The following is a 15,957-nucleotide window of genomic DNA, read 5'->3' as shown; positions in this document are numbered from 1 at the left end:
AACACTCTCCATTATCATTTCATAGCATTTATCACTCATTAATAAATCACCTTGGGAGTGGCGACCCTATTGTAATAACAGCCTATATATGTTTCATTCATTACATCCCTGACCCGGTCAATGACTGGAAAACAGGTTGTAGGTTTTCATTTTCATTTACATCCAATTATGGTTGTCCATCAGTCGAATATCCTCTCGGATATCGGATCATCCCCCGAATGGATCTTTAATCGAACTAAATTAACTAGCAGTTGCTCTGGATAGGTTACGAAGTATTCTTCGAAAGCATGGTGTTTGTTACATGTTAACAGCAGTTAACAAATTCTGAAACAAAATCACACCATGTGTTGTCATCTCGTGACACCAGTAAATTATAGATGCTTCCTGATGTCGAAATATCCATCATCCAAAAGAGATGTTCAGAATGAACCAGCAAAACTTGATCCGAGGGGATCTTACGTCACATCGATCTGAAAGAACAAAACTGCGACATGCAGGGAACGCCGAATATTTCAGTTATATTATCGTGTTAAATCACTCTTCTACTAATCCAACTTTCAGGTTATGAGACAGTTACGCCGTTAAATTAGTTAAAGTACAAATCCACTGTATAAAAAACCAACATGAATTTTTTCCAATTCTACATAACTACAACTACAAATCTGTCTACCTACACTTGTCCCCTTAAACTAAACTACAGGTGATCAATAGACCTCTCACCTACATAATGTAAATAACGTAGAATAAAATATTTGTAACCGCTGACGAATCGAAACCACATTCGTAGTGCTAATCCCTTAATACAAAAAAATAAGTGAGTGTCAACTCACTGCACTATCGTAACACACCGTACACCCGAACAACAAATCTTGAAGTCAAAGGAAAAGAATATAAAATGTAAAATAAAGGGTCATCGAGCTTGAACGCACGCGGCCAAGTAGTAGGAACCAGTCTCCATTAGCCGATTTTCTACGTGGGACAACCCTTACGTTTAATCTAATACTGATGCAACGATATTATGGAAGCACTTTCCAGCTATTAAAAGTTATGCCGAAACGTGGCCTGAATAGTACCTGCTAATATCTTCCGTACCTGCATCCACTACTGCAGACACTACCATCGTTCAAGTCGATTCATGAAAACGCTTCACCTATGACTTGGCTATGCACAAACGGCGTCCTGATCTTATCATTGAGCCAGCATTACAGTGTCTACACACCTCTGACGCTAATTATGTACACGCTGCATCCCGAGCCTATCGTTGGGCCAACCCTAAAGTGTCTACATACCCCTAACACATTTGTACACGCAACTCGGTCCTATCGTTGAGTCAACACTGAAGTGTCTACAATCTCCGACTGCAAATATGTACGCGCGACACCTCTAACATATCTTTGAGCAAACACTATTGTATTTACACATCACTCATACTGCTGGGTGAAATCGAAAATTTGAAACAGTGTCCGGATATTCAAATCTAATTATCATTGAAATTCAAATACACGAAGTGACATCCGCTACAGAAATGAACTCGAATCTTGAAATATTAACTGTGTCCAATTCCAACGATAAAGTGTGAAATTGAAATTAAATAACGGGCTCGAACTGTTCAATATATAACTCACTGAAATTCAAATACATACCGTGGAGTTTGCTAAATAAAGGTAAACACTAATCTCGTCTGATATTACGTGATACGAACAAAAACAATAATCACAACCACCACGATTTTTCCTATACTGCGAGGCTCCCAATAACCTGCAATGTCAACACTAAAAATCTGTGTCATTGTAAACTCTCCAGTGATGTAAACTTCCATCAAACACACGCAGGGTAAACTGTCAATCTGGTAAGCTCACTTTCTCACCCGCAACGTTTCCAATTCGCCATATTTTTACCTCGTAATTATACAGAATAAATTAAATTTCCCATAAGCAAACACTCCCTCGACCGTGTGCAAGAATGTGTTATGTTCGTGAGGACGGTTATAACAAACTGCTCTTCGCTGGTATAGTGGAATTGTCAACTTGACTTAACCGTCTTTAGTTACAGTCATATGTAAAATAAGAATTGTTGGAGAAAAATATGCGTTACAACGCACTCAGATTTGACAACACTTACAGTTTTCAATCGCTCTGTTTAACATAATTCAGAATCTCTACAGGATGTCGCTCCTCTTACACAACCTCCCTCGGAAATATGACACATCAACATATACACCCTGTGACAAAAATTCTTCTTTATTCACATTACCGGGCCCTTTCCCTTCGGCATCTTGCTTATAACTTCCAACTCTTAAAATACAGGGCTTACTCTGCCCAAAACTTTCTTCATAATTATTAACATAAATATTTAATTCCTTCCTTCGATCCACTTCTTCTTGAGCTTGATCAAAATACAAGTCACCCCACACCCAAACAACTCCATAACAATTTCAAACAACTTCTTTACATTTACCCCAGACCTCAGTAGCAAAACAGCATGTCGTGACTCTAATACTCAAATACACGATGTCACGACATTAAATTTCCAAATGCTAAAAATTATCTCACATCACTGGATTTCGATATGAAACTGCAAACATCGCTCACACAACTGCTAATTGTATTATTATTATTATTATTATTATTATTATTATTATTATTATTATTATTATTATTATTATTATTATTATTATTATTATTTATTTAGTCTGATCCAGGACACCCTAGATTTGCCATAAGACACAGAATAATACACAAAAACAATTTTGAGGGAAGATAAAAAAGATTAATGTTTAAAAAGTGATAGTTTACAATTAACCATGTTAAATGGCATGAACTCCATATAAATGGTGACGAAGAATCGAAACGGAGTATTTGATGAGTGAGACGACTATCTCATCTTGTAGGCTACTCGCTAGTTTATATTTTTGTCGCCATGTGACGAAAGATTTGGGAATTGTTCCCCTCGCGCCAGAGAAAAGTCCAGTCACCGTAATTTTCTAAGGTTATACGACTCAAGAAAGAAAGGGATGGTTGGATTATAGATATCCTTTTTCTCATTGTCTACGTCAGTCGGCTGAGAGGCTGAAGATTCAAAGCGTACCGTAGGATCAATAATTTCTGCTTCGTTCCTCCGTCTGTCAATCGCTATAATATCAATCCTGCGAGTGCTGCCTCCTTCGGCGAGGCAGTGGACTTCTTCGTACACTTCTAGATTTTTGAGACGAAGAGCATTAGCAATCAGGTTTCTGATGATGTTATGGCGTTTGATCCTAAGCAGTTCTCCTTGAGGGCAACTCCCCAGCACATAAGGTAAGGTTTCATACTCACTGCAGTGTCTGCAGTGGCCTGTGCTGGTAGAACGTCCCGGCAGAGTACGTCCTGGTGCAACCATTGCGGTCATCTTCAACATCTGCCTCCATTCCGAACAAGTTAAACCATCTCTTCTGGTAACCCAAGAATTAGCAGCAGGAACTTGAGCAAATAACTCAACACCTCTTCCTTTTTGTGGATATGCACACCAAGCTTCAAATTCGCGTGCTCTAAGTATATCGCGCAGTTGTCCAACAGATTTCGTTGATGTCTCTTCATTGAGTTGAAGTTCAGATAGGCAGCGAGTTTTTATAGCTGTGAAATTTTGAACAGCATTTACGTGCGAATCATTCACAGTTTCTAGCTTAAGATTGATGTTCAGCTGTTGAAGGTACGCTTCCCAAGTAGCGCGCATTAGCGCTAACCCTTTATATTTGTGGCTCAAATAGATCATACTTGTCGGTGTGTCACTCGGAAGATGTAGAATTTCTTTAAGTGCGCTTCTGATCATGTTGTCGGCTTTTAACAGACTTGATTTGGGAATTTTCTCAACCGAAACAGTCTGGAAGAAGTATATCAGTGTGGGGCCAATAAACTGATTTATTACAGTCAATGTTTGAGGCGGTTGGAGTAAGTGAGTCCTGGTAATCTGATCTAAGTTAGCTTTCAATTTTTCAAGTACCTGATGTTCATTGAAGACTAAAGTCTGTCTGAAAGTTACCCCTAAATATTTTATTTCTTCACTATCATTTATACTTCTAATGTTTCCAGAGACCGTCACGATATCATCAGAATGAAGTTTACCATTTTCTATAATAATGGCATTTGCGTATGGACCCTGATGGATCACGCATTACATTTTTGATTCGCCTTTCTAACAGACCATATTGCTTTCATTCTTTCACTGTGTGCCTGTTTCCTTTCTTCTGACCACTTAGTCTCCGATCTTTTAGGGACTTCATTCTCTGGCTTTACTACCCAACTGTTTATATTGTGACGGTAAATGTTTCTGTCTAGTATTTCTGATGGTTCTATCTGGGCCTTTTCCAGATCATTTTTAACATTTTATTATTATTATTATTATTATTATTATTATTTATCATGATAACAACTTTTACCGGCGTGAACATATTTAGCTGATATTTAATTTCACATTATTAAGAAAGTTAACACAGTTTTACGCGCCTCGCAGCTACGAAGTGACAGGAAATCGCACCTACAGTGTTTCCTGAGACACTTCCTCCTAACATGACACAGAATCACCATAGCAACAAATTTACAGTATTTTTATAAACGCTACATATACAACGCACTGTCATGATTTTCTAATTTAAGAGGACAAGCTTTTACATTTCTAACCACAAATACGTAATACTGTAATTAGACAGACCTGTAATTGTGCTGATTGATGTGGCGTCATTTTGTCTGCATTTAGCAAGCCAGAAACTTCCTATACTTAGTGCCTCATAATGATAGGTCGCATTCATAGCCTAAATACTAACTTATCAATTGCACTGATCCTGCACTTGTCTTGATGCAACACAAATTAATTTGTTTGAGCCTGAACTAGCATATTAACAGATTTTATTATGCACATCACACGAAATAGACTACACAGCTCCATTCTAGATCAGCCAACTGAAAGAAATCGTAGAATGCTTCTACCCCTTGCCAGGTGTTTTATAAATGTAACCGTTGGATGATGATGCTATCTCTCAAAAGAAAGCGACTGTTCTCCCATAGAGATTGTCAAAGGAAACGTGTTAATAATATTTTTTTTTTTTTTTTTGCTAGGGGCTTTACGTCGCACCGACACAGATAGGTCTTATGGCGACGATGGGATAGGAAAGGCCTAGGAGTTGGAAGGAAGCGGCCGTGGCCTTAATTAAGGTACAGCCCCAGCATTTGCCTGGTGTGAAAATGGGAAACCACGGAAAACCATTTTCAGGGCTGCCGATAGTGGGATTCGAACCTACTATCTCCCGGATGCAAGCTCACAGCCGCGCGCCTCTACACGCACGGCCAACTCGCCCGGTAATAATATTTTAAAAGGGATATCTTTGTTTCGCCGTCTCCCTCGCAAAAGTTTCTGAATTGTACAAGTAGCTACTATGATATTCCCTCCTATCAGGATGAATGTCGTAAATAAAATGTTTTTAATGTCAGAGTTGTCTCTATTCTTCCTCAACACTTCATAAAATTTTCATCTCTCAATCCAACTGGCTGTTGAGATTTCCGAGTCCATCTTCTAACCACTTTAAAGTACTAGGTTCACTTCTTGATGTACACGGCCGCAGGTTCGCCCTCTTGAACTTATGGATTAGGAGTGTGTTCTCTCGTGGAAGAGGGATCAGAAGACATTAAAGATATCGATACCTTACTCACCTCCCGTCGTAAGTGATAAGCAAGGAACATCAGGCTGGCTATTTTATAAAATGGAAGCGCGCTTTATCCTCTCGCAGCTAGCCCTATATAGACGTGCGACGCTTCTTCTGTAATGTACTATTATGGGCTCAGTACATCAACCGACGCGAAATCGGAAGGTTGTGGGTTCGGATTTCACAGGCTTCCGGCTGACCAATTTTGTTCCGTACTTAAAATCTCTTCAACACGTACTATAAAGGGTGATTCAGCTATATTGTCCTCCTGTGAACTGGGTCCTTTTGCTAATTTTACCACGTTATTATGGAACAGCGAAACATATTGCTTGCCTGATTTTTGTACCGTATGAAGGTGTCAACCATCCAAAATGAAGATGTTAATCAATAAGTGAATATCTGAAGTCCTGGCCAGAGAGAGGGCGTTACCCTCTAGGTCGCCCTCCCCACCCCTTTAGGGTGGGGAATGAAAGCATTTGAAATAAGTAAGCAAGTATCTGAAGTAATTTAATTATACTAGTCTTATGAAAAACATGAAAAAGTAGTACGGAAAAAAATTTGCATTAAAGTTATACCGATAAGCTTGCTCAAACAATAAAAAATCATTTAATGCGACTACTTAGGCCACAAATAAACACAAATGCAGTGGAATAAAATATTTACCTATTTAGGAATAGTTTGTTTTCGTATGGTAGTCCTGAAAACATTGGACTATACACAATCCTACTTTGCACTCCTTGCACCACCATCTACTCTCTTTTCTGACGCGCTTACCACTTTCCTTCTTGCCCCTGTCTGAGCATACCTTGCAATAACGAGTAGCATTCACTTTATTGTTCGTTGGAGGAACCTTTTCTGGAAAATGGCGAGCAAAAGGCCTGTCAACACTGGGGGAGGGAGTAGGTTCCAGCCTTGAGATGTCTCCTCCTCCTTTAGCTGCTAACCGGTTCGTAAGCAGGGTCGTCATCACTTTCATCCATCTCTGAACCCGCTTCTCCCGATAAAATATCCAAAATATCACTATCATTGAGCCGGCGTGAAGACATGTTTACACAGTAACACAGCTGACAGCGTGGTAGATTTGGCGCGCGCAGCACACGGCACACCGAGTGCTTCCGTAGAGGTCACGGCAAGGAGAAAATACCCTGTTTATCGTTTCAGTTCGAAATTCCCGATAAGTGCTGCATTCTAGTGGTCACTAGATGAACTATTACCTCCAACCAAGGGACGGGAAGCGTATATGATACGTGCAGCTGGATATAAACACACGAGAAAATCACGCTCGTATAACATACGGGCGCCGTCCAGAAGCAGGAAAGCAGCGCGCCCGTATCCCGTCCGGACATAGTGTTGAAAGTGTTAGATCCCTTCAAAGACAATGGGGAGTACAGAAGACGGAATAAGGACGAAATATACACCCACGTAGAGAAGATCCCCGATACCGTCCGGAAAAGAAGAATTTCCTTTTATGAGCATGTGACATAAATACACACAACAAGACTGACCAACCGCATCATTACCTGCTTTCAGCAGAAGAAAACCAAAGGGAGTTGGTTCATTGAGGTGGATAGAGACCTTGAAGTGAGAATCACACATAATGACATCCAGGAGCGTGTCCCACTTAAGAAGAACTTCAAGCGTTCCAGACTTTCCGAGACAAGCAAAATTGAAAACTGGAAAGGCAAGGACGCAGGAGAGGAAAGAACGTCACCGAGAATGCATGCGGAAGGTACTGCGCACATATCAAAGTCAGAAATGGCCAGTTGAAATGACATGGTCCGAAGTTGGGTGATACGACATGAATAATAATAATAATAATAATAATAATAATAATAATAATAATAATAATAATAATAATAATAATAATAATAATAATAATAATAATACTTACTTCATTGCTTGGCATCTTGGGAATGATGACGGCTATTGCCACACAGTGTTGCCCATGAAATGTACTTCCATCCAAGGCCTTAACATCTCGTACAGCGATACATTCGTCGAAATTCCCCGGATGAGTGAGAGCTCCCATGAGTACACTCTCTGGGAACTTCGCTGAAGCATCGTACACTGAAAGAGAAGAACTGTGAGTTTCTTACCCAGTTAAATACACCTGAATAAATGAAATCAATCTCTTTAACCTCCGATGCCAGTAGTTTTGTTAGTTCAAATTCTGTAAAAGTGAAGAACACTAACCTTCATGAAAAAATGCATTATCCTCTTAATTCGTTTCGTACAACACAGAGAACAGTTATCCTCCTTAAAGTATACGCAGAAGTTCAGTTGGACCAGAACGGCTCCGTTTTGGCTTTCTATGCACATTTGTAAACTTCTTGTATTATTTCTCTTAATGATTTCAAAACTTGTGGATTATTTTTCTAATAATGTGTTTTGCCGTGTATTTTTCGTTTTACACTACCCACGTCAGCATCATTCCTTGCCAAGCTGAGTGGCTCAGACGGTTGAGGCACTAGCCTTCTGACTCCAACTTGGCAGGTTCGATGCTGGCTCTGTCCGGTGTTATTTCAAGGTGCTCATATATGTCAGCCTCTTGTCGGTAGATTTACTGGCAGGTAAAATAACTTCTGTGGGACTAAATTCCGGCAGCTCAGCGTCTCGGGAAACCGTAAAAGTAGTTATTGGGATGTAAAAACAAATATCATCTCCTCTTTCCTTTTCTCTTCCAGTGACCTCATCTGCTCTCATTCATGAAAAATTCTCGTTCAGTAATAAAAATAAATTTACAAGTAGTTAAATAAGCAATATACCGAGCTAGATAGCTGCAGTCGCTTAAGTGCGGCCAGTATTCAGTACTCACTAGGTAGTGGGCTCGAACCCCACTGTCGGCAGCCCTGAAGATGATTTTCCGTGATTTCCCATTTCCATACCAGGTAAATGCTGGGGCTGTACCTTAACTAAGGCCGCGGCCGCTTCCTTCCCACTTCTAGCCCTTAGCAGTCCTATCGTTGCCGTAAGACCTATCTGTGTCGGTGAGACGTAAAGCAACTTGAAAACAAAACAAATGTAAGCAATAAATAATATCGCTTTGTAAAAAATGGCAATACGAATTCAAAAACACGCAAGAAAGAAGATAGGAGAGACCATAATAGGGCCATTCTCTTAAAGTAATGTCAGCCTCTTCTTACAATCTTCCGCTACTGAGCCAACGCACTTACTTCCGTCAAGTGTAAACAGTATAAAATTGATTATTGAACGTTCCATCAGGCTGTTGTCCGTAGCTTATTTTATAAAAAAATATTTCATTCGCGGTTTTGAGTCACATTATACAGTATCAGATGAATAAGACGCTTGTAGAACGATTTTATTTTGCTACGTTGTCACTGAAGTTGGGTACGACTCATTCCCGTCCCAGGCTACGGACTGGCGTCCTAATGCGGTGAATCATGTTACTGTCGTTACTCTGGAACAATTGAAGTATTTCTCTATCATTAAAATATTTCCAGCGGCAAAGTGTAGGGGCGATATTGACGTAGGTGCATCCTCTGGCGCGTAATCTACAGATTAACTTGCTTGGCCGTTCTGCAACATTTCAACTGTTTTTCCAAATCCCTGGACAGGTCGAAGGAATATTTTGAAAATCTTCTCAACGTAAAAGGAAATCTTTCTGGTGACGTCGCAAACAACCGAGCTCATGAGGAAGTCGACAATGTAGGCTACTTGGTGAAATTACGTTTCGGGAAATGGAAAGGATGGTAAATAAACTCCATTGTCATAAAGCTGCAGAAATAGATTAAATAAGATGAAATGTTTTAATATATGTATAGAGCGCAAGATATACTGATGGGAATATTTGCACTATTCACGTAGGATATGTCCAGCACTGAGTCCCACGGTTAAAATCCGTGTGTCCCAAAAATAGACATACCAGACTTCGGAATTAGTTCACTAAAGGCCCCACGAGGTAAATAACTTCGTTGTGAAACGTAGATGATGATAATCTTGCTTGCAGATGAGAGATGTGCTCATTTTAAATGTCAGGGTCGCACAAACCCACCCATAGAATATTATATTCACCTTCACAGCCTTAATATAAGGAAGCACGCGTCATCTTTCATAACTTCTAAAGCTACTACCACTGACATTCGTATCATTCTATGACGTTATTCCCAAAATAGATTTCTTAATAAGCCCAGCGCAATAACAAAAATAATAAAAACTCCCTTATAGCGGCTTTCTGTTAAACATTTCTGACGTGTTAGACCAATGGTTTTTTGCTGTACCGAGCGATTTGGTCTTGCGGTTAGGGTCGCGCAGCTGTGAGCTTGCCTTCGGGAGACAGTGGGTTCGACCCCAGTGTCGGCAGCACCGAACAAGGCTTTTCAGTGGTTTTTCATTTTCACACCAGGCAAATGCTGGGACTGTACCTTAATTAAAGTCATGGTTGCTCCTCCAACTTCTGACTCATTCCTATTCCATTGTCGCTATAATATATATGTGTGTCGGTACGATGTAAAACAAATTATAAAAAGTAAATCTGTGAATACCACCCCAGCAATAACCATGGTACCGGGGTTGTGCAGTGGATAACAATTTGTTGGAGGTTAGTACGCCGATGTGAGCACTGCAGGGGGAGCAGCTAAGAAATAAATAAAAGTCAGTCGTTCCCAGGATAGATGCGTGCGCAGCAGGTGGAACATCTGCCTAAAGTACTAACGTTGGAGGTCCTGCGGCGACGTAGTGCTCGGACATCCTACAATAGTTTCAAAACTATAAACTCCAGCAGAAAAACAACTGATTTGAAACGAAGAAGGTACAAAGACCGAAGGAAGTGAGCATACATCATTTTGTGCTAAAATAGGAGCTTGGGACGTGCGGTAAATTTAGTAAAACTCTGATCACGTAGAGATAGCTCATTCCACCTTGTTTGTTTCCTCTATCTACTGTAAAACCCGCCTTTAGCGAAACCTTTATGAAAAGGAAAACTGTCCATATCGGAAAATTTTCACGGTCCCGTGTATTATAGTGTAAAATTCAAGTAAGGTTACCTGTATTTAGAGGATCCGGTCTGATGCGGAAACTGAAGGAAATGTTGCTACTATAATGGAAAAATATGTAAATTTCCTTCCTAACCTATTCAGCACATGTGTATTCCGAACGGATCTAAGATAGCCGAGATAGCATTCGGTCTGGAAATGTCTGTCTGTGTGCTCGATGCTCTAATTTAGATCGCATAAGCAGTGACAGGAGTGTCGCCAAATGCGGTACGTCCATGCTTTCACAAAGTCTAGTTTGTCTCACGACCTGAAGAAGGAACAATTTTTGTTCATTCTTAATACATTTACCCTCCAGGGTTCGTTTTTCCCGCTTACTCAGAGAGGGATCCCACCTCTACCCCCTCAAGGGCAGTGTCCTGGAGCGTGAGACATTGGGTCTGGGATACAACTGGGAAAGAGGACCAGTACACCGTCCAGGTGGCCTTGTGGAGGATGCGAAGATTAGATGGGACAGACAGGGAAGAGGAAAGGAAGCGACCGTGGCCTCAAGTTAGGTACCATCCCGGGATTTGCCTGTGGGAAAATTGGGAAACCACGGGAAACCACTTCGAGGATGGCTGAGATGGTAATCGAACCCTCCTCTACTCAGTTGTCCTCCCGTGGGTGAGTGGACCTCGTTTCATCCCTCGTGCCACTTTTCAAATTTCGTGGCAGAGCCGGGATTCGAACCCGTGCCTCCGGAGGTGGCAGCTAATCACGCTAACCACTACACCACAGAGGTGGCGTTAGGAAACATCGAAGAGCTCGTCACACACATGATGACGAAAGCGAAGACGATGAAGATGGTTTTTATAACCTGAAGTCCTGCCGACATGCCCGTCCAACTCGTTGGCTGAATGGTTAGCGTACTGGCCTTCGGCTCAGAGGGTCCCGCGTTCGATTTCCGGCCGGGTCGGGGATTTTAACCTTCATTGTTTAATTCCAGTTGCTCTAGGGCCTGTGTGTTTGTCCTGTCCCCAACATCCCTGCAACTCGCACACCACACATAACACTATCCTCCACCACAAAAACACACAGTCACCTATACATGGCAGATGCTGTTCACCCTCATCGGAAGGTCTGCCATATAAGGGCTGCATCCGGCTAGAAATAGCCACACGAAATTATTATTATTATTATTATTATTATTATTATTATTATTATTATTATTATTATTATTATTATTATTATTATTACCGACATGCCCTATCAGCCGTAATGGACATTCAGTCCTTCCCGCTAGCGAAACCGGATGCGAAATTGTTGGACATTATTTGCCGTGCCCGTTAGAACCGTGCTACTAGGGATAGTTGTGCCCAGTGTACAGTTCCGGGTTACTGGAAGAAGTAAGTAACAGAACTGTGAAACATTACTGTTATCATTATTTGTATAAAACATGTAGTGTGTATTAAGTAAGTGTAAGTACTGTACTACTATGCACTGTGAGGAAGTTCTAAGCAAGAACTGTTTTGTGTTAGGGCTGTTGAACTAGTGTGATTGGAGTCATTATTATATCTACTTCCGCACAAAAGCATATAAATATATTGCTGGATTATCGAAAGGAGGTATGCACTTATGAATTTTATATTACTTTTAACCATCTTTACGAAACGGAATACTGAATAGAGCGGGCAAAATTCCGGTCCGTTGGGTTTCCACTGAGTACAGCTTTTACTGTAGTATTATTTGTGGAGAATCGTGTTAAAACCAAACCAAACCAAACCCCATGGCACTACAGCCCTTGAAGGGCCTTGGCCTACCAAGCGACCGCTGCTCAGCCCGAAGGTCTGCAGATTACGAGGTGTCGTGTGGTCAGCACGACGAATTCTCTCGGCCGTTATTCTTGGCTTCCTAGACCGGGGCCGCCATCTCACTGTCAGATAGCTCCTCAATTCTAATCACGTAGGCTGAGTGGACCTCGAACCAGCCCTCAGGTCCAGGTAAAAATCCCTGACCTGGCCGGGAATCGAACCCGGGGCCTCCGGGTAAGAGGCAGGCACGCTACCATTACACCACGGGGCCGGCGGAGAATCGTGTTAAACATTGCAAAATAGTTGAGGATATTTTAAACTATCGACCGAAATGTCTCAATATCTTAATAAAAAGCCGCGGACTTCTAGTAAACGGAAACGAAAATGACTAACCAGTCAAACGGAAGTGAAAAACTTAAAATAATCCGAGGCTGCGCGTAAGAGAGCCTACACACAATGTAATAAATCCGAGGTGACCGAGTACACAGGCTGCTATTGAGTACGTCCAATGCTCTTTATAGAGGAAGGTACGCCCGATCATACTCAAGAAAATGGACTGAATCGATGAAGATTGAAAATAACGTGATTCAATAACATTCACAAACTGTGGGCACAGGCAAAAGAAGAAATAAATCTAAGCGTAAGTGCTGCTCATTTCATAATGTCGCTCTAAAACAGCGCCGCAGACTTCACTCCTAGCAATTATTTGAATCAAGCATTAGAAGAATTATTTGATTTACGGAGAAGTAAACTTAGCCTGTGCTGATGTAAACTCTGGGGCCTCAGCTCGTTTGTTACGATGATGATGATGATTGTTGTTCTAAGGGGCCTAACATCGAAGGTCATCGGCCCCTATTTCGATGAAAACAGAGAACTGAAATTACTAGCACACTATCAAAGCAAAGTTATCTCCGCACAGGCCACGAACGTCCTTCGAGGTGTGGAAGGTAAAGGCACTCCGTGGGGTACAGTGGTTAGCTCCACGCCTAGCATTTTTGCCCCCAGGAATTCACCTGGTACTCATTGTTGGTGTAGGCGGAGTGAACCGCAAGGCCAAGTGCACCTGTGGAAGTTGAAATCTCGCTTCGTAAACATTTCGACTTCCTGACAAGGAATAGAACCAACGTCCTTTTGGGTGAACCGAGCAGTTCCTTATCGCCTCGGCCAGACAGCCCCTAATAATATCAAACTAAGCTAAACAAATTTACCTGTAACTGCAATGCAATACACAATGTTTGCTTCTGGCGGATGACTGGAATTTTTAAAGGTGATTTGTACTACCTTACCTCAAAACAAAACAAACCTAACCAAAACCGATGGCGAACAGATCCGAAGGGCCTTGGTCTACGAAGCGAGCGCTACTCAACCCGAAGGCCGCAGATTACGATATTGCCGGTACAACGAAACCTCTCGGCCGTTATTCTTGCCTTTCTTGGGGGGATTAGCCATCTCGCCTTCAGATAGCTCCTCCACTGTAGTCACGTAAGCTGACTGGATCTCGAACCAGCCCTCACATCCAGATTAAAGTCCCTGACATGGCCGTGAATCGAACCCGGGATTTTCGGGTAAAATGGCGGGTACGCTACCGCTATACCGTATGGCCGGTGTACTCACGAATGTTAAAATTACCAAATTCATGTCTCGACATCTATGAAATGTCTGCAGCTATAATTTTCAAATATTTTTTTTTTTTTTTGCTATTTGCTTTACGTCGCACCGACACAGATATGTCTTATGGCGACGATGGGGCAGGAAAGGCCTAGGAAGTGGAAGGAAGCGGCCGTGGCCTTAATTAAGGTACAATCCCGACATTTGCCTGGTGTGAAAATGGGAAACCACGGAAAACCATCTTCAGGCCTGCCGACAGTGGGGCTCGAACCCAATATCTCCCGATTACTGGATACTGGCCGCACTTAAGCGACTGCAGCTATCTACCTCGGTTTTTCAAATATTGAGATCTACTGTAATTTATTCAACTGATATTGAAAACAATCACGCATTTAAATTGTCACTGTTAAGCAGTCTCACCGCTCGTACTTAGACGTGAGAACCCGGTACAGCCATACTGACATTCACCAAAACGAGGCTCGTGCCGTTCTCCAGAAACCTGAGCCTATCGACTAAACTGCGCATCATCTAGTGCTTTGCCCACCCTGTCTTCTTGAACGGAGTAGAAACGTGGACATGAAGGCAAGCAACTGAGAGGAGAACAGGCGCGTTCATTTCTTAATTGGTTTACCATCCAGGGTCGGTTTATCCCTCGAACTCAAGGTGGAAAGTAGAATATTTCTCACCGGCCATGCGCAATGAACAGAACTATCGAATACTCCAACTCAAGGCACGATATTCGCGGAAAGAGATCGCGGACGCCTTCGGATCTCCTGACTGAAAAAATATCCGTCAACGAGGAGTGTCTGTTCAAAGGGTGTTATATCACTTCAAAACTCTTTTTAGTGTTTCGTCTATATGGATTGAAGTAGTTTAATACTATGGAATGTCACGAGCAATCTCAACGAGAAAGATGTAAGGTGGCACTTCCGTGTACCTTTTATTATACGTTCCCTTGAGGTTTTTGATATTTTTTTTTTTTTTTGCTAGTTGCTTAACGTCGCACCGACACAGATAGGTCTTATGGCGACGATGGGACAGGGAAGGGCTAGGAGTGGGAAGAAAGCGGCCGTGGCCTTAATTAAGGTAGAGCCCCAGCATTTGCCTTGTGTGAAAATGGGAAACCACGGAAAACCATCTTCAGGGCTGCCGACAGTGGGATTTTTTTTTAAAACGTTTCCCATAATACCAGAAATGTCAAATTTAGCAATTTCCTCAAATGTTCAGACATTTGAAGGGCAAAAGGGCCAGGAAAAGTTTCAAATTGTGAGGCTTGGAGAGCCCTATCAGACTAAAAAACACATTTCGAAAATCACTCCCGGCCTATTTCGGTTCCGATAAAACAGCCTAATATCACTTGTTTCCTTACCCACTTTCTTTTTTTATTCAAATCCTAGCCAAATTAACTCATTTACATAATTATTTCTGTAATGTGTTCCTTGATTCAATGCCATCACGCGTTCTTTTTTAATTTTTTAAGAATATCCACACCGAATGTAGTTACAAGGGCTTAAGTGAAACTCTGCATTGACTCACATTAGCGCTCGTCGTGGTGCTTAAGTGAAACAATTCACTGACTCACATTAGCATTCATAATAGAAAAGAAAAAGGCAAAGTGCTGTTCTATTTGACCGAATAACGATGATTAAGAAAAGAATTGTTATTTTTAGGAATAAATAAATAATATCGTCCCTGTTCTGCCAAAACGGCGAATGTTACAATGCTCTTCCTATCCATTATTTCCCTTAAGACTGGTCACGCCTTCCACCTATATATTGATATGCGGTCCATCAGAACAATTTTCGTTGAGTTCATTTTCCTATGCGCGCGTGTAAAGGAAAATGAACCTTAAACACATCACACTCTAGGAGTGAGTAAATATCATGCAAACACACATTCCTTCAGTATGGTACAGTAAGGTTCATTTTCTTTA

At 41.5% G+C, this 15,957-nt stretch overlaps 1 protein-coding gene across 1 annotated transcript in view; it reads right to left on the bottom strand.

The window, feature by feature from the left end:
- Nucleotides 1–15,957, bottom strand: part of LOC136866980 (nose resistant to fluoxetine protein 6) — a 210,567-nt gene that overhangs the window by 131,692 nt on the left and 62,918 nt on the right. Inside the window, exon 6 of the mRNA XM_068226785.1 lies at nt 7,566–7,741. Within this exon, the coding sequence (XP_068082886.1) occupies nt 7,566–7,741 (176 nt within the window). The remainder of the gene's footprint in view (nt 1–7,565; nt 7,742–15,957) is intronic.

Source organism: Anabrus simplex, chromosome 3 (genome assembly GCF_040414725.1).
Source record: "Anabrus simplex isolate iqAnaSimp1 chromosome 3, ASM4041472v1, whole genome shotgun sequence".
In the NCBI taxonomy this organism is placed as follows: domain Eukaryota; kingdom Metazoa; phylum Arthropoda; class Insecta; order Orthoptera; family Tettigoniidae; genus Anabrus; species Anabrus simplex.
This window is presented reverse-complemented; position numbering and strand designations above follow the sequence as displayed.